This window comes from Artibeus jamaicensis, unplaced genomic scaffold (genome assembly GCF_021234435.1).
Source record: "Artibeus jamaicensis isolate MK-2021 breed Jamaican fruit bat unplaced genomic scaffold, CSHL_Jam_final contig_685, whole genome shotgun sequence".
Lineage (NCBI taxonomy): Eukaryota > Metazoa > Chordata > Mammalia > Chiroptera > Phyllostomidae > Artibeus > Artibeus jamaicensis.
The window spans coordinates 3,051,211-3,075,837 of NW_026521924.1; the positions used below are offsets into that span (position 1 = coordinate 3,051,211).

The following is a 24,627-nucleotide window of genomic DNA, read 5'->3' on the forward strand; positions in this document are numbered from 1 at the left end:
AGAAATTTATAGACAATTAAGAGAAAAAACCACCCACTCAAAAAATGTCTTACAATATCAATATTATCTTATAGAAGTTTTACTAAAGTTTTCATAAATATTTAAACATCCCCATAAAAAGATTTTCTGAATTGCCAGTGAGACAACCTCCCAATATATTTAACATGTCAAAGAGCACCAAGTATAGCCAGCCCATAGAACCTAATAAATTCTTACTTGATTTACTTCAACTTCCACTTGTCAGAAATATAAAAAAGAAAACATCTGTAAGTTTCCATGTGAAAAGAGAAACATCTAAAAGTTTCTAATAATAAATAAAATAACACAGGCTATGAGAACCAACATTAAATTTCTTACCTGTTCAAGTGCTCCAGGAAGGTCATTCACCCAGTGCAAACTAAAATATGAAAATACACATTTGTTCTGGCTTAATTCATATAATTAATAAGCATCAATAATGTAATGATAAGCCACAAAAAAAGGTATACACTGTTGGTGGGAATGTAAACTGGAGAAAGAGTATGGAGGTTTCTCAAAAAAATTGAACTACCTTATAACCCAGCAATTCCTTCTGGGTATATATCTGAAAGAAATAAAAAATGTTTTATTCCAAAGAGATATCTGCAGCCCCATCTTCAGTGTAGCATTATTCACAATAACCAAACTATGTGTCCATCAATGGATGAATGGATAAAGAAAATGTTACTCACACACACAAGAATATTACTCATCAACAGAAAGAGGGAAACCCTATTTTGGGGACAATATGGAAAGGCCTCGAGGGCAGTCCACTTCTGAAGAGGAAGTGAAGTGATCAGAGGAAGGAGAGAAATCAATACGGCTACAGGAAAGCGGAAGAAAAAGGAATAACAACAACTACTAAAATCAGCAGTTTGTGCTAAGTGAAATAAGTCAGACAAAGAAAGAAATACTATACTGTATGTTCTCACCTACATAAAGAATCTCTAAAAAGCCAAACAGAGTAGAATGGTGGTTTATCAGGGGCAGGGGATTGAGGGATACAACCTCTGACGTATAAAATGAGTAAGATTTGGGGATCTAATGCACAGAATGGGGACTATAATTAACAATACTGTATTATACACTTCAAGGCTTTTGAGAGTAAATCTTAAATGTTATCACCACACACACAAAAATCATAATAATGTGAAGAGATGAAGATGTTAACCAGCCTTACTGTGATAATCATTTTGCAATACACACATGCATCTGATCACTATACTGTATACCTTATTTTATATATCAATAATTATTCAATAAAGCTGGAGAAAAATAAAGTGAAAGTCATTCCTATCCAGCATCTCATCTTTAGTGCTATTCTGAAAACTTAATTGAAGAAAATAGTAAAAATAACCACTCAATGACATGTTCAAAAAAGTTCAATTAAATCAAGCAATTAAGCTACATATAGTATTCTAGAAACAAAAAAAACACAAAAAACAAAACAAAACAAAAAAACAAAAAAAAAACAAAATTCAGAAGAAAGCCTGTAATTTTCCCAAGGTAAACAGTACTAGTTATCAAAAAACTAACTCAGTGAGTTTTCTGTAAATAACACCCCATGTGTTTTGAGATCATCAAATAAAAATAGACAAATCCAGAGCTCTATACACTGCAAAGTTAGTTGAAGAAACCCTTGCATCGTCTTTTGACCCTTTTTATCTTCCCCCAGCTTATAGTGATATGTGACAGCAAAAATCACAGCCTCTGTAAAATATTCATACTTTCTTAGTGGAGTTGGCATCATTTTATGCTGACTTCCAAGACAGTACTGCAAACCATACTGTGTTAGGCTCACATTTATGTTTCATTAATACTATCTAACTATATTACTAGATACTTTAAAAATTAAGGATGTCATGTTATAAGCTCTATTGTGGGGAAACTGAAAGCAAGAAAGTTAGTCACTTGCTAATAGCAAGCAAGCTAACGTTAAAACTTGGATTCTGACTCTCTGCCCAGAGTTCTTTCCCTTAGACCAAAGGCTCTGCAATGTTTCTAATTTCATGACAGATTTTAAATACTTTTCAAAATTTGTTCAGCAATAGAATCTGAATACTTCTTAAAGTTTTCTCAGTACACCTCAAAAAGCAGGGAAGAAGTTACAAACTTACTGAAGAAAACAGGAAACACAAGCAACTCTCTGACTGCCCAGGACTGAGGAGTGTTCTAGGACATAAGCCTTCTAGTAGTAACTTTGGCAAAGTCATGGGCAAACCATTATGACTGGTCATCCTAAAAACAGCTATCAAAAGGGTTGTATTGAGCATGTTGAATCTTTGAAAGAAAATCTGACCACAATGATAAGGCAGAAGAACTAAGGTACCACACAGGCTATTTTATTTTCTCTATTAGACACTAAGCTCTTTGAGGACAGAGTGAACTTATGTCTGTATTCACCCAAAGAACCTAGCTCATTGCCTTGCATATTATAATTTATTCAATAAATATCTGTTTTACATGTTCATATAATAAGTGTGGGAAGTCATGGTAGAAAGAATAAAGGGGAAAAGGTAACCTTAAGGAGTCTATTTTTGTGAAGCAAAAGAATTAAAGTTGAAGGAAATGCCAGCTTTTCCTTATTTATTAGAATGTTACTCTAACATTTACTTATAAAGGTGCTCTAACATTTGAATATTGGAATTAGTGTACTCTTTCAAACTAGTGCTCTCATCAATATTAATTCCAGAATACTAAAGTTACATTGGGAAGAAAAACCCTTCTATCACAGATAAGCTTTAGCAGGTGGAGGGAGATTATGGAAAAAAAGTTTGGGTACTATATCATATTATCTCTTCTAGAGAGCATATAGGCACAGTCCTTTACCAGAAAAATCTTAGAGTTTATAAAACAACAACAACGAAACACCTGGGTTGTGACTTTAAAAGAAACAGCATTAAGATTTTACTCCATTACCTATTTTATTTATAACATCTATTTTTTAAAAGTACAAATGGATTACCAACCTTAAACTGCTAACCACCAGGTCAAATGTATTTTCTCTGAAAGGAAGGAATTCTTCATCAGCTAAAACAGTGACAGTAGGAATTTCCGTTTCTAAGGTATTTTTCTAATGGTTAAAAAACAGAAGTTCAAAAACACATTTATAAAATCTCAATTATACTCAATCACTGTTTGTTAAACTTAAGTCATAATATATTTACTTCGCAGTTTCTATCCCTTCCCAAAGAAATGGAGTCACAAAGAAGGCTCTAAAAAAATATTTCTTAAATTACGCTTAAGACCAGCAGAAAAAAAAATGGCTAGCTGGGTAGCAAAACATAAATAGAACAGCTATCTCGCATGAATACATATCTCATAAAGCTAAAAGTTTAAGTGGAATAACTGAAGCCATAAAAGTACTAGGTGAAAATATTGGTGAACATTTTTATACTCTTTGATGAAAATGCCCAAGTAATCATGACTCAAAAGCCAGAAACTATAAGGAAAAAAATTGACATATTTGATAAACTAATCAAACTTCTAAACAGCAATAAATAATGTAAACAGCATACTTGGGAAAGTATTTACAACATATATGATAAAAGGTTAACATCCCTAAAAAATAAGCTAGAATAAAAACCACTTAGGTAAAAGGAGATAAAGGACAAGATACAGACACATCACAAAATTATAAAATTTCACAAATCAAAAAATACCAATAGCCAAATATCACTAGCCAAAAGACATCAACAGATATTTGGTTGTACTAGCAATCAAAGAAATGCAAGTAAAAATAACGAGATTCTACTTTCTGCCATCATATTGACAAACACAAGTGGCTCAATGTTGCCATAGAGGAGAAAAGAGTTATTAATACAGTTATTAATAACTGCATCGATACAGTTATTCAACCTAAGGTCAGTCTGGAATCCGTACATTTGAGTATTAAGAATTTATTCCTAAAGAGAAGATAAATAAGACACACAAAGTTGCTTTATATGATTACATTTACCACAGTACTAGTCATTGAGAAATTGGAACTATAACTGTCCTTCAATTCAAATTTAGCTAAATAAACCATGGAATATTCACATACTGGAACACTATATAGCCATTTAAAACAATGGTGTATGTATGTCTTTATATGTCATGCACTGATATATAAAAAGAGTGATAGTCTGTGAAAAACATGGTACATCAGCATAACACCATGGGTGTGAAACTTTATGAGGTAGTTAAACATCTACAAGGGAGGAGACCAGAATGCTACCAGTGGGTACCTTTGAGTGGCAGGACTAGATGTGATTTTCCCTTGTATTTCCTAGATTGTTAATTCTTTTCCAGCTGTTATTAATTACACTCAGGAAAACGCTATTTCCATTTTAAAAGAAATAAAGAACTAAAAATCAAACCAGGAGATCAAAAACCAGTGTTAAAAAGCTACTTACCAAAGTATTTTCTGCTATGTCTGCTTGGAAAAACTTTCCAACAGTTTCCTGCAATAAAATAATTAAAGCTGATCCAATGTTATAAAAACAAACAAACAAAAATCCAGTAACAATAAAACAAATGCTAAAGTTTCTAAAAGAGAATGTGATAGTTACAGATTAATTTTTAGCTTCGTAAGGGTATTTTTCTGCATCAAACCAGTATTGTGCACAGATACCTTTGATAACACATATTAAATTACAAAGACTTAAACATATGAAGCCAACCTTATACTTAACATATTTAACTATATTTAGTAAATTAGAGAACACAGGTGTGAATAATCAATATCCTTGATTTCCTCTACTGGGTTAAGGCATATGTATTGCCTTTTCCAAAGCATAATATGCTCTGAGCTATTCCCCACTCTTGTGCCACAGAAGATTTGCATTGGTTTTCCTGACTTTTAGTTGTTTATTCAGAGATTAAAAAAGGTAGATTTAAACACTAATACTTGGGGAGCAAGGGGACACTAAGTGGGTTTTTTTCACTGTTTCACTTACCCTCTTTTCCTTCAAAGAGGGATGAGTACTATATTTCTTTCCCAAACTAACACCTTCCACTATGTTCTTTTCTCCAGGATCCAGCTCCCTCCACCACCATCTCTACCAATCTTCAGTCTGTCTTCAGTGTCTCTGCCCTCACCTTGAAACAGATCTTCAAAAATCCAATCTTCACCCAATCTTCAAAAATCTCCTTTAATCATCTTCTAGATATTCTGTTTGACACCCATAATTCCATGTCCCACTAATGTCTTTCTCCCCAATTTCCATTTTCACTGCTCTATGAAAACTATTTATAAAGATCATTAACAATCTAATCACCAACTATACAGGCTGTCTGCTCTCAGTCCTACTTCACTTGACCTCTTTGAAACAATGCACTATTGCTGGTCTACTAGAAACTTCACTACTTTGTACTCTTGTTCTCCTACTGGAAATGTCAATCTTTTCCACTTCACCCACTTCCATTAGTTAAAGAACTTCCCTGCCTACAACTTGGAAAGGTTACCCTACCATTACCCGGCCACCTGAGAACAAGTGGTGTACAAGTGAATGTTCAACTACAAGCTCTCAAAAAGAGGTGCCCTGGGTTGTAGCATTTGCCAATTCCCATAGTGTAAGTACCCCAATAGAAAATTTCATGATACCAACACGATGTTCCTAAATGTAGAGTTGGGAAGAAATGTGCAAAATAGGCTCTCATAAGTCAGCTCTAATATACCAGTGCAAGGAGTAAAAATTAGGCTGATCAGACTATCTATTCCTCTCACTCAAAAATTTAAATTAAGAGACTCAAAGATGGGGTAGAAGTCCCCAGAATTGGAATGGAACATAGACTTGAAGTGGAGGCAATAAAGTGCTAGTAAATATTTAGTAGCTGGCTTTTGCAAGGGGACTGCTTGGTAGCATTTGCCAACTTTCTTAGTGCAAATACTCCAAAAGCTGATTTCAATGCTAACAATCAGCTCTCACAAGCCAGTATAAGCTAACTTCACCTCACTAGTGGGTGGAGCTTACTCATATTGGGGCCACATGCACTAATGAACAACCAGGGATAGTCTGCAGGGAAACACAAGGTGGCAATAATGCAGCATCTACGTGGTCCCAGAGAGCATGTACACAGAAAGACCTCTGTTCTGTTTCCAAGTCCCCATCCCTCCCACACCTGTCTGTATTTCCAAATCACTGAATGACATAAAAGCCTCTAAGTCAGGGGTGTCAAACTCATTTTCACGCAGGGCCACACCAGCATCATGATTGCCTTCAAATGGCTGAATGTAATATCAACTCCTTAACAGTTAAGGAGCAGTTGTATTTATACAGTCCTAAAATTATTTCAGCCCTTTGAAGGCAACTGCAAGGCTGATGTGGGCCCCCATAAAAATGAGTTTGACACCCCTGCTCCAAGTAATAAATGTCCCTGTATTTCATTTGGCTTCAGTGGAGTTCTACTTCTTATAATCGAAAGACACCTTACTACCTCAAAAAAATTAAAAATAGAACTGCCTCACTGTAACAGGGTGCAGCCAAGAGGAGGGCCCCCAAAAAAGGGATTTGGAATGGGGTCGAGACCTCAGCATGTCCAGGAAATATTTGAAAGACACATAAGATGTCCTCACCCCTTACCGCCCCCCCACAGGTGTCAGCTGGGGGAAGGGACAAATGGAGCAGGGCCATTGAGAGTTGTTTTGCATAGCAACAGTTTTGCAGATAACCTCTAGAATGGTTATTTAACATACCTATAACCTTTACCTGGTCTCATAGATATGTTAAATAGTTGTGGCCATGCTTTGAGCCAGAGAGAAGGGAGTGATTTCCACCCAGGATGTAATTGGTAGGCAACACCCCCTGATTGCAGCGCCTCCTTGAGAGCTTGAAGATGACTGGCTCCACTCCATGGGGCCACGCCTGCCCAGACTCACTATGGCAGCCCAGTAAAGCTGGGAGGATACGGGAGTCCTGGCAGGTGTAGCTGACTGTGGGAGGAGTCAGAAATGGGGCTGCAGAGGAAGGCTGCCACGGGGATTTAAACTTGGCAGCCATTGAGGGAGAGAGCCACACGGTTTTGGCAGAGTGAGGACCTTCTCTTGGCCATGTGAAAGGGAGAACCACGCGCTTTCGGCCAGAGTGGGGACCCCCACAGCCATGTAAGGAGAGAGCCATGCGGCTTTAGCAGAGAACCACCACTCTGCTTTGCCAGAGTGGCAAACCTACCCTGTCCACAGCCCTGTGAAGAAAAGAACCATGTGGTTTTGGCCAGAGTGCAGACCCCTGCAGCTCTGGTAGAAGAGACCCTCGTGGCCTGGAAAGCAAGACAGACTTTGCCTGGAAGAAGGGTGAAAGAACTCTTGCTAGTGGACGGTGAGATGGTGCCACAAGACTCTGAATTGGAGATTGTGCCTGGACAACAACACAGCTGACGGTGTCAGTGGCCTGAAACACGGATGTGTACTTCTTTTCCTGAGATATGGTACCCTGAATTAGGGCAGGGGGGAAGGAAGTGGTGTGGGTGTCTGTGGTTATCCTAAAGGACTTTGATATATTAATGGGGACATTGGGTCACTACTTTAAGTCTGTATAGCTTTAAATAAACCTTTCCTTTTCATAAATCTCTGGCATTGAGCCATGTCTTTCCTCTGGTGGCAGACAGAGGAGCCCAGTAGGTATTAGTATACGGTCCTTGGGAGGGGCCCTTGTTTTCTCTAATGGTTTTTGGCATCCCTGGGTGGGCCAAATATTGCCCCCCCTTAGATCTCTGTTCTATAACATTATGACCCAGCACTTCCACTTTTGGGAATTATCCAAACAAATCTGAAACACTAATTTGAAAGAATGTATGCACCCTTATGTTAACTGCAGCATTATTTACAATAGCCAAGATGTGGAAGCAGTCCCAGTGTCCATCAATAGATGAGTGAATAAAAAAAGCTGTGGTACATTTATACAATGGAATACTACTCAGCCATAAAGCTTAACCCCTTTGTGACAGCATGACTGGACCTGGAGAACATTATGCTAAGTGAAATAAGCCAATGAGAGAAAGACAAGTACCATATGATTTCACTCATATGTGGATTCTAATAAACAAAATAAACAGGCAAAATAAGTGGGGGCTCAGCAGGAATGAGTAAAAAAGAACAAGAGAAAACAAACATAAATAACATAGTCTCTTCCCTCAGGGCTCTCTACAGAATAATTGTGGAGAAAAGATCTACCAGAAATATGTAGAAATAAATAAATAAATGCAATGTTAGGGGACACCCCAAAACAATTCTTAAAATGTCATTAAAATATTTCATGACCTTTTGTTTTAGGAAAAAAACAAAAAACAGCCCTGGCTGCTGTGGCTCAGTGGATTGAGTGCCAGCCTGCAAACCAAAGGGTTGCAGGACAGGTTCCTGGTGGGGGGCGCACAAGAGGCAACCACACACTGATGTTTCTCTCCCTCTCTTTCTCCCTACCTTCATCTCTCAAATCGATCAGTAAATAAATCTTTTTTTTTAAGATACCTTAATAAGACAATTTCCATCTTACTTACTGTTCTTGGTATCCTTGTTGGCTCCTCCTCATTTTCCCACCCTAAATATAATTGTGGAATGTTTCTTTCTATATCCTAGCCCTAGAGAGCTCACCAACTGCTATGGCTTCAACCATCACCTCCAACAGAGGCTTCCAAACAATCCAAATAAGAACAACAGCCTCCACTTTGCCAAATTTAACCTGTCTCAATCCTCTTGCTGACCTGTGGGGATATATTGTTGCTTACATGTTACAGAAACTGAGGTCTGGAGAAGTTGGGTAATTGGTCTAAGTATATGTACATGGACAACAATTATCAGAGCAGAATATTGAATCCCCATGTCAATGACCTTAACCTTATAACTCCAATTCCAGTTCCACATTTTCAACTACCAGCTGTATATTAACATTGTCATCTCAAACTCAACGTATCTAAAATAGGAATATCCCTTGCTCCTTGCTTTATTTCAACCCCTTACTTTTTCTAATCACTGATGTCATAACTTAAAACTTACCTTGCACTTATTTATGTAATAAGTATTTAATAAATATTTATTGTATGCTGTAGATACTAGAAATGCTTAGTGGTGAACAAAAATAAGCATGTCTACAGAGCTTATATCCTAGTAAAAGAAGATACACACCAAACAAACAAGCATACATCAGGTGCTAATAAGTGCTATGGAAGCAAATAAAGCTACCAGCCACTGGACAATGGGGGCCCTATTTTATGGAATAGTCAGGGAAGGAATAGATCTTTGATGAGGGGTCATTCGAGCTAAGACCTGAAAGAAGTGAGGAACTAAGCCATACAAAAATCTTGAGGAAAAGCAAACAGAAAACCACGTGTAATGCAAAGCGCTGACCAGTCTGAGAGACAGCAAGGAGGCCAGCTGCTAGGGAGTGAGGGGAAGGAGATAAGGCCACAGACATATAGAGCCAGGTCACTGAGGGCCTTATGAATTAGGGCTCTGGATTATTACTAAATTACGTAAGAAGCCAGCAGTTCTGAGTAGAGAACTGATAATAAATTGACTTGTGTTTGAAAAGGATTATTTCACTGTGAGAATGGACAAGAACACAGGTAGAAGCAGGGAGGCCAATAGATTATTACAATAGTGACCAACAGGTAACGGTGAGAGTAGCGAGAAGTAGTAGAGTTATGGATATATTTTCAAATTCAGATAAAATTTGCTGATGGATTTGACATGGAAGGGAAGGACAAAAGAGGAATCAAGGAAAAAGTCTTTTAGACTGAGCAACTAGAATATTTGCTATGCCCACCACATCTGATCAGTCATCAGGTTCTGTGGATTCTATCGGGTCTCTCACATACATCCCTTCCTTGTATCTTTCTGCCTCCATGTGCAAACATAAGGTCTTTCTCTTATGTCTGCACTGCCTTTAACACAGCCCTCCAACTGGTCTTTCTTTATCCTCTCCTTTCTTCAATCCTTCTTACATACCATTCTGAAATTAATCATCCTTAAGTATCATTATATCACACCGTCAGCATTCTACCTCTGTAAAGACATGCCTCCTGCCACGCCTTTACTTCCAATGCCTATGAAATACCAATTCAGTTTCTTCCAAATCCCAGGTCAGATTCTGTACCCTTTCAGAAGTCTTTGACCACTGAATCCCACTGATTTTTCCCCTTGCTTAACTCCTGTTACAGTTTAATAACTGCACAACTTCTGTGGCATTTACTATTACCAACAGCAGTATTCTGGAAGCCTCACACATACCCCTAACTTAGCTCTGACCAAGGGTGTGTTTTTTCTAGGTAGATTTATATAGAAACCCCACTTTAACCTGTGTCCATCAGAGTGCACTATATACAGCGGCTAAAACAATAAATGAATGTTTTTATGGTTTGAATTAGAAAATACAAAATAAAATGGAATAAGCATTAATAACGGCTACTTATCACACTGGAATTAGTATTTTTCCTATCTAAAAATTAGCTTAATCACATTTCCAAATGAATGCCCCTCTGTTTATTGTGAATTATTAAAAACATTTGAACAAAACAGGAATAAAGAGATATGCATCTCATATATATTTAAAGAAACTATCAGTGAGAACACTGTATAAAATAGATTCAAGGTAAAGAAAAACCACTTTAAGGAAAAATAAGAGGGAACACAAAATAACCATTGGTTCAACCACCTAAAAAATTAGTGCTTCTGATATAATCCAAATATAACAGATTAAGAAATACCTTCCTTAAAGTTAACCTATGTTATTTCTCAAAGTAAACTGAATTATCGAATAGATATACCTTATTCAAATATTGTGCTATATAACCTCTTCCACAACCGACATCCAAAGCAAGGGGAAAATCCCTAAAAAAACAAACACAGAAGTTATGTTTTGTCTGTAACAATACAGTCTATAAAATAATTATTAAGATCTCATTATTCTTATAATTTACTAACAACTAATTTGAAAGTGAATGCAACTTTTAAAAAGTTTTATTATCTCTCTTTTCTGCCTTCCAAGTTATATGTACCAGCAAACACACCATACAGAGAAAGTCTCTCTGGTCTAGCCATTCACAGGAACTCAGTCAACTGGCCTTCCAAACAGTTGTTCCATGACATAGATTCAAGAACAGATTTAGGGAGGTATTTTAATTTGGTAATATATACCGATAAAGAAAGAAGTTAACATGAAAATATTCCACCTATCGGGAATGTATTAATTATTACTACTTCTCAAATTTGCTAAGGCAGCAGATAACTTAGATATTGTCATGTAAAATACCACAAAATATCATGTTAATATCAATAAACTAAAAACAAAATGCCAACTAAATAATAGTTTACTTTTATTGCAATCTTACCAGGTTTAGCAGTATGCTAAGTGTTGAGAGTTAAGTCAACACAAAGTCACTCAACTAAAAAGCAGCAATCAGAATTTGAATTCAGTTTGAATCCTGAACCAGAACCATTATCCCCTGTGCTATGCTGTCTCCTCTAAATGTATCACATCATACTAATCAGTACACACATCTAATTTGTAGGCCATAAGTTTATAAAAAATTTGTGGCAAGAAAACTTAGAATTTTATCCACTAATAACACTTTTCATGTTGGAACCAAAAAACCTTCTCAGGTTTTTAAACACCTATTTCAAAAATAAAGAACACCAGTGAGGCAGGAGATAGAATAGGAATGAGGAAGTTCTGAGACACTGCAGCTGTAGTCAGTCACTCAGCATCCTGATTTCTGAGAATCACCTTGAGACACTTGGCAAGGAGCCACACTGGCACACCAGAGCTTCAGTAGACAGCTATGTGCCTTGTTATCCTATATTAGTGTTGCAACCTCCACCCCTACCTGGCCCCTGCCCCGGTGTGTGCCATCAAGGAGAACTATGGGACCCAATAAAGCCTGCACCCTTTTGGCAGAAGGGGGGCATTCTCTGATCAGAGGTGGCCCACTCCCATATCTTAGGAAGTGTACTTAATAAATCTTGGTTGCTTCTCTTCTTGCTTCGTTTAACTCTGTGCAGTCTGTTCAATTCTTTATTCACAACCACCAATAGACTAGACCCCGTCTCCATCTATAACACCAGTACACAACTGGAAAACCACTGGTGAGAAAGAACCATTTATTTACCTAACACCATCTATCTTAATTGTGATACAGGTGGTGTGGCACCATAAAGTACACAGACTTCGCAATCAGATTGACGTGGATTAGAATTCTGGGCCTGCAATTTACTGCCATTGTGACCAGAGACAACTGATTTAATCTTGCTGTACCTCAGTTTCTCCAACCACAAAATGTAAAAGTTATCATCTCCCTCAGAGTTAGTTTGAAAATTTTAGGAAATAGCGCATATAAAGTATTTAGCTCAGTACAATGCTCACAAAGTTATTATGACCATTGATTTAAAGCAATATTAAGTGAGCCTCGGATAACACAAATAAAACATTTAATAATCTGTGGGGTTAGTTTTTAAAAATCATAAGATCAGTACTGCAATATAAACTACTCTTTCTAATAATAGACAAATTAGTACAAGGACATTTAGAATGGTGTTTTAAATAATTTAATTCCAAAGAGTTACTGTTAGTTTAAGACACGCTTTTGGTTATTACTGCAGTTTTCTCCACAGACCATGTTTTTTCATTAGTATGACATTAAAAAAATTATAAAATTCAAACTGAATTGGAGAATTTGTTCTATTTATTAGATCATAGATGGCCTAAAATCCAGGCCAATAAGTGACTACAGTATAGAAAATTAGGTATTTAGATCTTTAAATAATAGACTAATGAAACAGATGAAATAGGGGCAATTATTTGCATGAAGAAGCTTTTTGTTCTAACTTTATGAAATTAAATCATACCAAAGCTTTAAGTAGCAAGGAGATATCTAAAATATGCTTGAAAGAGTCTATGATTTTACAAAATTCCCCCTTTTTAGACAAATGTAATAAATTCACCCGTTATTGGTCTAATGGGTATCTTTTTTAAAAAAAACAAAAAAGTGATTTACTAACATCACAGAGCAATTCTACACAAAGCTATTATTTAACTGTGGTTTTCACTATGTAGTTATAAATTTGAATCTGTAAAGCTTTCCTTAAGCCTAATACAGAGCAATAAATCCATTAAGGTTTTTATAATTACTTGAAGTGTTCATTTCTCAAATCTGCCTTTATATAATTATCATAGAACACTTACTGACATTAAGAATACTTAAGATAAAATCACCAAAGTCTCTTATAGCCTAACTGGGAAACAGACTTTCCTTTGCTTAGATGGTCAGAGATTCTGTTATTAATTTTAGTTAAACTTTGAAAGCCAGGTTTAGTAAACAGTAAAAATTTACATGCAGTCAATTCTTTATCTCCATTTTTGGAGCTATCTTTCCATTACCGGCTTTTGGCTAAATCAAGTGGATCAGTCACTCAGGTTTGGAGCGAAGCTAAGCATGTGCTTCCATTCATTCTTGCTGTAGACAACAGTGAAGAACACTTGTTCTTCCAGACATGAAGACAAGACACTCATAGAGGTATTAAAATCACTAACCCTGGTAACAAATTCATCCAGATTCTGCCACTCCAGATATTGAACTCTCGTCATCTAATTTCTCTAGTCTCCAAAGTTGATTGTATTTTGAAGTTATGTATTTATCATCACCTACCTGGCTATATCATATACACGGTCTGCAATCCTGCTGCCAACCTAAAGGATTGTAAGAGACAATGATGTACACAAATTAAGATGAGTACGTTTAACAGAGAAATCACACTCTTTTCCCTGTATTCAACAACCTATAGGTTATTTATGTTTCAACATATTTGTAAGTATTTCCCTTTATCCCCTTTTCAATGTGACCACAGTAATTTCTTTTCAAATTCTAAATAGGAACATATGAAACAAAAATATCCCAGGGAAAAAAACTGCAGCAAATTACTTCAGAAGTCAATTTAAAGGAAATCAAAACCAGACATATTCTACATATCTCCATTTTTCCTCTCTGTATGTATGTTTACATGTGTGTATATGTCCATATGTATAAATGGCCTTAACATTCCATGTGCTATAAAAAGCACAAGGATGAAAATCAATGGGAACATAACAGGTATATTACTATCCACAAATATTAGCATGAAGTATATAAAAGTAAAAAATTATTTAATTAGCTGGGGTGTACTACAGATCAATGTTTAAACTTAATCACTTAGTTAAAAACTCCATTATTTGGCCCTGGCTGGTGTAGCTCAGTGGATTGAGAGCGGGCCTGCGAACCACACCATCGCGGTTCGATTCCCAGTCAGGGCACCTGCCTAGGTTGCAGGCCAGTTCCCAGCAGGGGACTCATGAGAGGCAACAATACATTGATATTTCTCTACTTCTCTCCTTCCCTTCCTCTCTAAAGATAAATCAATAAAATATTTTTTAAAAACTCTATTATTTGATGACTATTTATAAATTTTGTGGAATTCCTATATAAGTGAACAACTTTTATGGGCAGTATTTGTCAATTAGAAAAGGTCAGCAAATCTGAAGACACTGCACTTCCCATCCCCTCCCCAGTTCCACCTTAATTTAAAAGAGGTCATATGGTAGGTGCCTCCTTTTGCTAGGCCAGCTTCATCTGGCAGGAGTAGATGTGGGAGCCTAGTATTCCCCCCATTCTACTCACTCTCTCAGAAACACCCCGGAGTTTCTAGTAGAACCTGAAAATTCAGGACATAGTGTTTCTGCTTTGCAGGGAGATGGGGGAAGGAGGTATAGCAGAAATCCTTTCCCAGAGTCCACTCTGTATACCATGCCTAATATTATAAAGAAAACTCTCATATACTTTACTTCTGGTCTGTATACTGGCCATGCCACGGTCAAACTGTAATCCAGGATTACAGGCATAATGAACCCTAAGAACAGAGCCAATCATCTGATCAGGCCAGGGCTTTCACAGAGCTCTGTCCGAAGTAGAAGCTCAGTCAGTGTTTGTTGCACTGGCTTCATCCTCATCTTTTTTTGTCCACTATCTCACCTCCCACAAGAATGAAACCTCAAGAAGGCAGCGGTCTACTCTGCCCTGGACATAGTAAGGTAAGAAGGTAGGTAGGAAGGAAGGAGAAAGAAGGGAGGGAGGAAACGAATGAATGGCACCTTACAAATATCCGAGCAAAAGGGGCCCAGAAAGGAAGGGCGCTTCTCAAGGACACATCGCGAGGTGAAGTCCGTGGGAGCCTGGCCGGAGCCCCGATACCCGAAGCCGAGGCTCCTCGTCGCCCTCCTCCGCTGCCCCGCGGACTCACCTCCTCCCTCACATAGTCAAACTTCGTAGGGTCGGGCTGCCGGGCCGCCCAGTTCTTCTGCTTCCTCTTCAAACCCCGGTCGAAAATATTTAGGGCTCTGGACGACGCGCTGCCCGGCGAAGAGATGCCAGAGGTAACCTTTCTGACTCCAAGGTTCTTACCCAAGACCCTCGCCGCCTGAGGTCCGCGCCACTCAAGCCACAGCCTAGCCAACAGCATCTTTTCAGAAGCCTCTGGACGGTCTACCTACCGTGCGCATGCGCCGCCGTGGATTCGGCGACTGCTCAAGTTCTCAGCCAGGAGAAAGCGGAAGGAGTTTGGCCCTTTTCGCGTACCGTTGCCGCGGGAGCGTCACGCGGAGGATTGTGGGTGCCGTCCCACGTGAGACTCGGAGAGGGCTGCTAGGAGCGCCAGATTCTACAAAGTGTGTGAAGGGGGCTGAACCAGTTTCTAACGCGGATCGTGAGTGTTGCACCCTCTCTCTTTGCCTTTCTGGATTCATTGTTTGTACCTTATTGACCCTTATTAGGGTCATTTCGAGGGACCTCAGTTCAATAGCAGCGTTCTGAGGTTTGGGAGTTGGGGTGACCTTCCGGGACCACTCTGGCCTTCCTCACTTTAGAGGGTGTGTAAAAGGGGAGGGTGGTCTGCGAAGATGAGGGCTAGCGTCGGAGGTGAGGTAAGGTCGCCTTCCAGTCTCTGAATATCTGACTTTTTTTAGTACTTTAGTTTTAAACGTATATGTGCGTTGCCTTTGGTAGTTGGGATGAGATGGTCCCTACCTCGTAAGGCTGTTCGGAGGGTTAAATGCTTTAACACATCTAAAACTCTTGGAATATTACCTGACACGCCATGATTAATACTTTTTGATGTGCAAGCAGTTTACTTAACCCGTTGGTTTTTCTTGGTGTATAAAATTGTTTTCAATTTTAAAGAAAAAAAATACAGCCTCATCGTCAAGCCTTGCTTTTGAAACAAAGTACCACGACCCTGTTTGATTAGTTACTTTTTGCTCCTAATAATCGGCGACTTTTGACTCTGCAAAAATCAGATTTAGAGATACTAAACCATTAAGTGACTATTTTCAAGAAACAGTACTAATTATGTACATACGTATCCCAGGATGTTTGGGGGTGGGAATCAGCCCATTTGAGCCTTGGTCATTTCTAGAATAATAAATGATAGGAAGATGCGATACTTATCGACTAGAGTGAGACTTTATCTGCTTCTTGGAGGATGGTTGGATCTAAAAAGAGAAACGTGTGAGCTACATCTGACTTGATTTTGGTCTGTTTTATTATGAGACTAGTCTTTTAGAATTAAAGGCTGTTTGAGCTAGCATGAGGTAAGAATTAACAGAAGGACCAGATTGTGAAGGAAAAAATTAGACCAGTTGAGGCTTGGGGATTCTTAATTACCTTTTAACTTGTAATGCATACAGGTATGCAAACAAATACAGAAACTGAGTGCAGTTGGCTAGTAAGCATTATCCCTAGAATTCTGCTTGGTTTTGCCTTAAATTCATTTCTTTGAATGTTCTGTAACCGAAACACGATAATCTGATAGTTTTTGGTTTTCTGCAGGTGACTCACAGTAAGTTCTAAATGAAATTAGACTCATTACTTTTATTTGCGTTTAACTTAAACTATATTGTGAATTAATATTTTTCCCAAAACATCTTATTTAATTATATTACTACCTCTTCTTTACTGTAACATTTGTTTTATTTTTCAGTATTCAGTTTCTTCAAGTATTTGTTCAGTCAGGCATTTAAAAATGGCATTTAAACAAGAAGTTATGAATGACCAGCGGTTTAAGCGGGTTACAAAGGACCCAAGATTTTGGGAAATGCCAGAAAAGGAACGAAAAGTCAAAATTGACAAGAGATTTCGAGCCATGTTTTATGACAAAAAGTTCAAGCTGAATTACTCTGTGGATAAAAGAGGACGCCCAATCAACCATAGCACTACAGAGGACTTGAAACGTTTTTATGACCTTTCAGATTCTGATACAGATCTCTCTGGTGAAGACAACAAAGATTTGAACCAGAAGGAGATAAAGAAAAAAACCCAGAAAAATGAAATAGAGTCAAAAAATCTACTTGAGGAGAAAAAGAAAGAAACCAAGAAAATTAACCAAAAAGATTCTGGAAATAAAAACAATTTAGATAACTTGGACATAATCCAGAAAACGAAAATCTGCAAATCGAAGAAGGTAGATTCAAAAATAAGTTCCAAGAAAAATAGTGAAGAATTTATAACAAAAAATACAAAATGGAAGAAAAATAATGTTCAACATAACACAGACTTGTGTTCCAAAGGAAGAGTAAGGACAGTAGACTCAGGTCCTTCCAAAATTGTGAAATCTCCCAAGATCAAGTATTCTGAGACAAGAAGAGAAATCCAGTCAGGTTTGTTGGAAAAAAATTAAGGATTCTTTAATATTATTTATATTGTTTCTAATCTTTTAAAAATGTAAACATATAGTAAGTATTTTTATATTGTATGAATTAGCAAGTGCTTATTTAGAAGTATAAAGATATAAAAGAAAAATATATAATCACTATTAATTTTTGATTTCTTGCTATAATATCTGGAAGAGATACAAAAATTTGAGTTCGGAGGTTAAACAATAAATTTGGTTTGTGATGGGCACTAGCGAAAGCTGTATTCTCTACTCAGATAAAGTGTCAAATATTCTCATCAATTGATAAGAGTTGTGCCTGAAAAAGGTAATAGAGTTGGGTACTCATTCATTTCTTCACTCAGCTACTTTCAGTGACTAGTATTTGACAGAACATGAGTAAGACATGGTTCCCCTCTCGGCTACTGTTAGCACATATAATGCCTGTGAAACTTAAAGAAAGGTATGCCCTTTTCTGAACTCACAGAACTTACAGTTTGTGGTGAGGGAAAGGATCTTTCATTGAAGCAACAGGTTCTTTTTCCTTGAGCAGATGCTTAGGCTTCCTTCACAGTGTGTGGTGAGTGTAGTTTGGTCTTGATTTTAGCCTATCTTACCCCTTGACAGATCCTCTATTGCAAAAAACAGCTTGGTAAAACTATGCAGGGGCTCTGTTGAAAGCAGCACTTCCAGTCACCCCAGTAAATTCAATTTAAAAAAAAACACACTGTCTAATAGAAATACATAATTTTGAATTTCACATTAAAAAGTAAAAGGATGCAGATGAAATTAATTTTATTAGCATATTTAATCCAGTATATCAAAAACTGTTGTAATGTGTAATCAGTATAAAAACTAATGAGATATTTTACATTCTTTTTCATACTAATCTTAAACTAGATGGGCTACATTTGAGGTGCTCAATTGCCACATGTGGCTGCTAGCTACCATATTGGACAAAGATCCATAAAATATGTTCAGCAGAGGACTATGAGAATTCTGAAGAAGTTACTCAGGATACAGTAATCAGAAAAAGTTCATAGATGAAGTGTTATTTTGGTAAGGGTTTGGAAAAATTAAATTTGGAGACAAAAATTTGGAGTTTTTCTAAATGGAAAACTTTCTGAGCAAAGATACGGTTAGTTAGGCAGAATCAGAAGAGATCAGTATCCCCATTTGATTAGATAATAAGGTTTCTGAAGGGATGAGTGGATGATATAGCTAGAAATGGCTGTTTGGAACGCCATTTGATTAGATAAGAAGATAAGAAATTTGATTCTAGTTCATATTTACATGTTTACTAACCTTATTAAAATGTTGTGTTATCTCTAGCAGCAGGACATTTTGAGTTTAGTTGTTGCTGATCATTGATGTTGTAAATGAAAATTGGTGATATTCAGATAAGTCAGACAAAGACTGGTTTTGATTACAGAACCAAAGGAGGGTAGGCACCAGGAAAAGGCAGAGAAGTCTTTACAGGCTGAGATCACATTGTGAAGGTAGGAAGTATTGGGCAGTGGAAGAGTTCTATATAGCAGGGATTCGGGGGTCAGAGGTGGAATCACATTCCATTTATACTGGAACTAAGTAGTGAAGAGGTATAAGGAAAAGGTACAGGAGTCTGATTACTGAAATTGGAGAATAAGATCAAAATGAGGAGAATAGCAAGGCTGGTTTGAAATTGTGAGGTAAGTTAGGCTAGCAGCCTTTAAATTTCACTAGATTTAAGGCACTGGATTAATATAACCATATTATGGATTAATATAACCATGTGATATTCAGATTGACTTTACATATCTATATTTAATTTTCTCAATAGCCACAGGAATTAATATATATAAATCAGAAAAGAGGGCTAAAGTGATTTGAGGATACACAGAGCTGAGTCTGCAACTCACATCTTTGAATCTTTCTACCCCACCGTGTTGCTTGCTATAGGTTAAAACTAAAGGCATTATCTGTAAGTAGAAATGAAGGGACTCCAAGTATGACCTTCTTTCATTCATTGTTGATTCTTCAGTTGTCATTCAAGCAACTGCTGTACGCCAGGAATTTTTTTTTAGTAGCTATTAAGTAAAGGTGATGTGAGGATTTGCAGTATGGTATTATGTGTCATTTAAAAATGTCCATGCCTAGCACTTGTACCCCTAAGAATTTATTTAAAGCAAGTAATTGGGTACGTGTGCAAAGAATATACATTGTAGTATTGTTTTTGCATCCAAAAAAATGGTAACATAAATCATTAGGGGATTAAGTAAGTTATAGCACATCCAAACATGACTGTGATAGATGCAGTTTTAAAAATAGTTACAAAATAGTATAAATTGTATGACAGGCTACTTAAAAATCAATCAGTAGATATATCATAGAAAACAAATTTAGGGAGTTATCTTCCAAAATAACTATATAGTTATCTCTGAATGAAAAATTGTTAGTCATCTTTTCTTTCTTTAACTGTATTTTCTTTCATTTTTTTGAAATGAGTATTTATTACTTTTATAACTAGTTGGATAATGATAAAGCATGTTTTTTTTTTCAAGTAGCTGGGTAAGTAGTAGTGTTTACAATCACTGCCAGAGCAGTACCATTTAAGAATAAAGGTAATCCCACATCATCTAGCATAAGGCTTTGTACATAATGGGCTCTGAGGGAAAATTTAGTGAATACTCTGAATGTATTTGATATTGTCAAAAATACTAAAATACTAGCTCTCTTTAAATCTCCCATTGTATCACACCCAATGTTGGATAAATAGTACCACTGTCATGTGAAAAGATGTCATATGTAAGATGGTACTCAAAAATATTGTTATGTTAATAATCATATATTTATATCAGGATCTTAGAAAAATTATAAACACTACAATTTGTAAATTCAGGGATGTTATTTAGAACACAGGTAATATTTAAAATTCAATTTAAAATATTCAATTTAATGAAAAATACGGTGGTATGCAAACTAATGCTTGAGAAATATTGAAATAGTAGATAGAGCTAGGTAGGTCTCAAGGTGTTATTTCTGAGCATATTGATTAAAAGTGAATGTTGTAACATTCTTTCACTATTATGTGTGTTTTTCCAATCCCATATACAGAACTTACGATAATGCCTGTTTTTTTTTTCTTTTTTACATTTAGTGGCTAGTTATATTTTATTACTCCCACTCTCTTGTGGTTCTAAAAGCCCATTTCCTATTTTTCCTCTTAAAGAAAAAAAACCTTTCCATTTAGTTTCAGGTCATATGTCATCTTTGTGAAGCCTTCCTTATTATAAATACCTCTCTGCAGGCAAATTTAGATGTGTCACTCTGTAGTGCTTTAGAATATAGCTTTATAAATGAGCAAATGAGTTTTTTATCTTTTTGTTTATGAACTCATCAAGAGCGGGATCGTATTACAAATCATCTTTCTTTTCCCTTGCTCAATACTCTGTACATAGTAGATACTCAATAGTAAATATTTGGTCAGTGAATGACTATTCCAAGGTTATAAGATCAAGAGAAAAACTAAGTTCCAATTTCATTCCTAGTCTTAAACTAAGTTCCAACTTAAAGATCAATAAAACATATAAGATATACCTATATTATATATATACACAGTAGACAAAAGCATATGATTTTAGAAATAGAAAATGAGCCCTTTTCGAATTGTGAGGGCTAAAAATAAGTGAAATAATCTTTCATTCTTCATATGTTGCTAAGTATGTTAGTTACAAAGTTCAAGATTTAGCAGAAAAGTTGAATATATATTAACTTTAGTATAATATATGTGATATAATTAAAATTAGAATATTGCTCTTCATAAATGATATCATTCACATCACAACTTGTTATCATAACACATGAATGAGTCAAAAAATTTTGCTTCTGAGGCCTCTCAGAGCTGAAGACTCTACAGCCAACAGTCTTACTGCTATTTGTTCTTAGATGGCTCAAAGGCATTTCTAATTCAACATATCCAAAACTGAACTGATGATCTGCCTCTACCAAACGAATTGGTTCTTTCCCTACTGTCATAGTCACTGATTACTGTTCGTTTTACTTCCTGACTCTGAAAGACAGAAGTGACTCCATTCTCTTCTCTACCTTTCTAGTGCCACCAGTTTGGTGCTATTTTCATTTCTTTGCATTAGTACGTACTACACTTTTCTCTAATCACATCCACTCTTGAGTCCTTCCAGTCAGTTTTGTACAGTATAGTCAAGGTGATCTCAATAGGCAAATCAGATGTCTTTATATTAGTGGATCTTTTCATATGCTTTTGTGGCTTTTTGGAACATTTCTGTAATCTGTTAAACCTTGTTTACTTTTTCATCCTTCAAGTACCAACTTACAGCATTTTATAACATTCCTACTTTGTACCTACCCTAGTTCTAATTATATATCTTAAATGCGTATTGATATGATTGGTTTTATTTGGTCAGTTTCTGTCCATCTATCCTCTTTACTCACCTGGAGGTTCATTCAGGGCACTGATTGCTTTTCTTTTGCCAGTTATTGTATACTGAGCACCTAGCACACCGAAAGGACTCCATAAATATTGAATGAATATATGAATCTACTACATGACCTGTCTATTCATTAACTTGGTTAGGCATAAATTATTGCTGAATTTATATTTTCCTTTTGTCTCTTTTCTAGAAATTATACTTTTACTGGATTTCAGTTTAAGTAAGTGTTTATATAGTCCCTTAATTTCTCCTTTGTTTACCTATTTGCAGTTGTTCCACTCACAGTGGCAAGACACAGTGATGGTTATAAAAAGTCAGCAGGTGGTAAAACGTTTGATAAAGATGCTCTGGAGGAAGTTTTAGAAAGTTCTAGTGAAATAGGAAGTGATGACGAATCTGAAGATGGAATTACAAGCATTGGCAAAGATTCAGATGATGATGATAACAATGGTGAAAGTGAAAATGATGAAGAAGAGGAGGATGAAAATGATGTTAGTGAGGATGATGATGAAAGTGACAGTGGCCCTGATCTTGCAAGAGGTAAAGGAAATATAGAAACTAGCTCTGAAGATGAAGAAGATATGCCAGATCTACTTCCCGAGGAATCTGGTTTTGAGCATGCTTGGAGAGAACTAGATAAAGATGCTCCTCGGGGGGATGAGGTAATCTTTTGAATAAATGAGATCATTTGTGAAGACACAAGTAGCTTTTATGGATGGTACTGATGTCATTAAATTAACTGGGAAAAACTTTATTGCTAAATAATACTCTTGACAATTCTGACTAAAACCTCTTGATATGAAATATGTCTATATAAATTTGATGTCTGTTCAAGGAAATAAGAAATTCTACATAAATAATTAAAAATCACATGAAACTTTTAGAGAGTAACTTGAATTCAGATCCTATTGCACCTATTAGAAATGCTGCAGGGAACCAGAATCAACTTCTTTCTTTATGGATGGATGGCAGAATAGTTTAACAGACTTGGTAGTTAAAAAATCAGCTCATCATTATTGAAGAACTGCCAAGAAAGAAGAAGTACTTTCTATTGATAGTTTTACTATCGTGTTATTTAACCTTCTCTTTTACATATTGAAACTCATTAGATAAATATTACATTGATGATTTCAGAATTTGGGAGAAAGAAGGCATTGCATTTTTAGTTATCTTTATTTTGCAGGTGTTGGGAGTGACAGATTATGTAATACAAAATTTTTCTCATTTTAGATTACACATCGATTAGCAGTTTGCAACATGGACTGGGATAGATTAAAAGCAAAAGATTTGCTTGCTCTGTTCAATTCATTTAAACCTAAAGGAGGTGTTATATTCTCTGTAAAGGTAAGAATTGATTTAATTTTGAAATAAATATTTATAAGCATTTTAAGTTCATTTTTATGTTTTTAAGTCATTTTTTCTTTTAAAGAAAATAATTTATCTGGAAATTGTTTACTACAGTTTGAAACTAATATAACAGATATAATAAAGGAAAGGAAGAATAAAATCATTCTTGATGGGCTATATGATTGTAAATTAAAAAACCTATGTAAATCAATAGGGAAGCTATTAAAAGTTGAGTAAAGGGACAGGATATAAGATACATACTTAAGAAATAAATTGGATTCCTTTTTTACCAGCATTAACCAATTAAGAAAATACACTATTTTTGTTAGCATCAGAAACATATAAAATCCTTGGGAATTACTTTAGACACATGACCTAGATGATGTAAATTATAACACTGGATAAATTTGAAATATTTAAATTTTGAGATAACATATTTTTAGAGTACCCACATTGTGATTAAGAATCCAGGCTTTGCAGTATGACAGACCTACGTTTAAATATTTTTAAAAATTTGTTTGGTTTGGGGGGGGGGAGATTGGGGTTTAAATGTTGATTCAGATAAATGCTCTGTGACCTTGGATGCTTTATTAATCTCTGGGGTGTTTTCTCATCTGACAAGTAGATATAACAGCACTACTTCCTAGTGTAGTTACAAGGACTGAATGAAAAGGATCTCACACTGATTATTTAGTAGAGTACCTGAAGCAGCTCTAAATAATTATGTTTCATTATTTAAAGATGTCCTATAGTTTTACTGTAGCTTCAATCAAAATTTAGTTCAAATGAAAGTTAAGGAAAAGGATACCAGTAATCATTTAAAAGAATAAAGTAAAGATGACTAAGGAATATTTGTGATATCATAACAGTATAAAAGAACCCTACAGTTATAATATCTAAACATTTTACAATGCTATGAGAATTAACAGTTTTGGGTAAAAATAAGGAGACAAATTAATAGAATGGCATAGATAAAGTGAAGAGTTTAAATGATGAGTTAAATCATGGTATTGAGATAAGTGTGTAGAGAAGTTAGTTCAGATCCCCGATTGGTAAAAGGCCAAAATAAACTCCAGGTGAAGTAAAGGAAAAAAATTAGAAATCCAACCACAAAAACAGAATTGTATTTTAGTTAAATCTTTTGTTCCAGGAGATTCGTAGTAGAAACTT

The 24,627-nt window shown here is 36.0% G+C and overlaps 2 protein-coding genes across 2 annotated transcripts in view; one reads left to right on the forward strand and one right to left on the reverse strand.

Moving 5' to 3' along the window:
- Positions 1–15,580, reverse strand: part of NDUFAF5 (NADH:ubiquinone oxidoreductase complex assembly factor 5) — a 43,418-nt gene extending 27,838 nt beyond the window's left edge. The window contains 6 exon segments of the mRNA XM_053671135.1: positions 358–397; positions 2,988–3,091; positions 4,413–4,460; positions 10,759–10,822; positions 13,636–13,676; positions 15,260–15,580. Of these exon segments, the coding sequence (XP_053527110.1) occupies positions 358–397; positions 2,988–3,091; positions 4,413–4,460; positions 10,759–10,822; positions 13,636–13,676; positions 15,260–15,478 (516 nt within the window). The 5' untranslated portion in view covers positions 15,479–15,580.
- Positions 15,581–15,614: 34 nt separating this feature from the next.
- Positions 15,615–24,627, forward strand: part of ESF1 (ESF1 nucleolar pre-rRNA processing protein homolog) — a 67,377-nt gene continuing 58,364 nt past the window's right edge. Inside the window, exons 1-4 of the mRNA XM_037134012.2 lie at positions 15,615–15,721; positions 16,994–17,669; positions 22,381–22,772; positions 23,341–23,454. Coding sequence (XP_036989907.2) covers positions 17,036–17,669; positions 22,381–22,772; positions 23,341–23,454 — 1,140 coding nt within the window. The 5' untranslated portion in view covers positions 15,615–15,721; positions 16,994–17,035. The remainder of the gene's footprint in view (positions 15,722–16,993; positions 17,670–22,380; positions 22,773–23,340; positions 23,455–24,627) is intronic.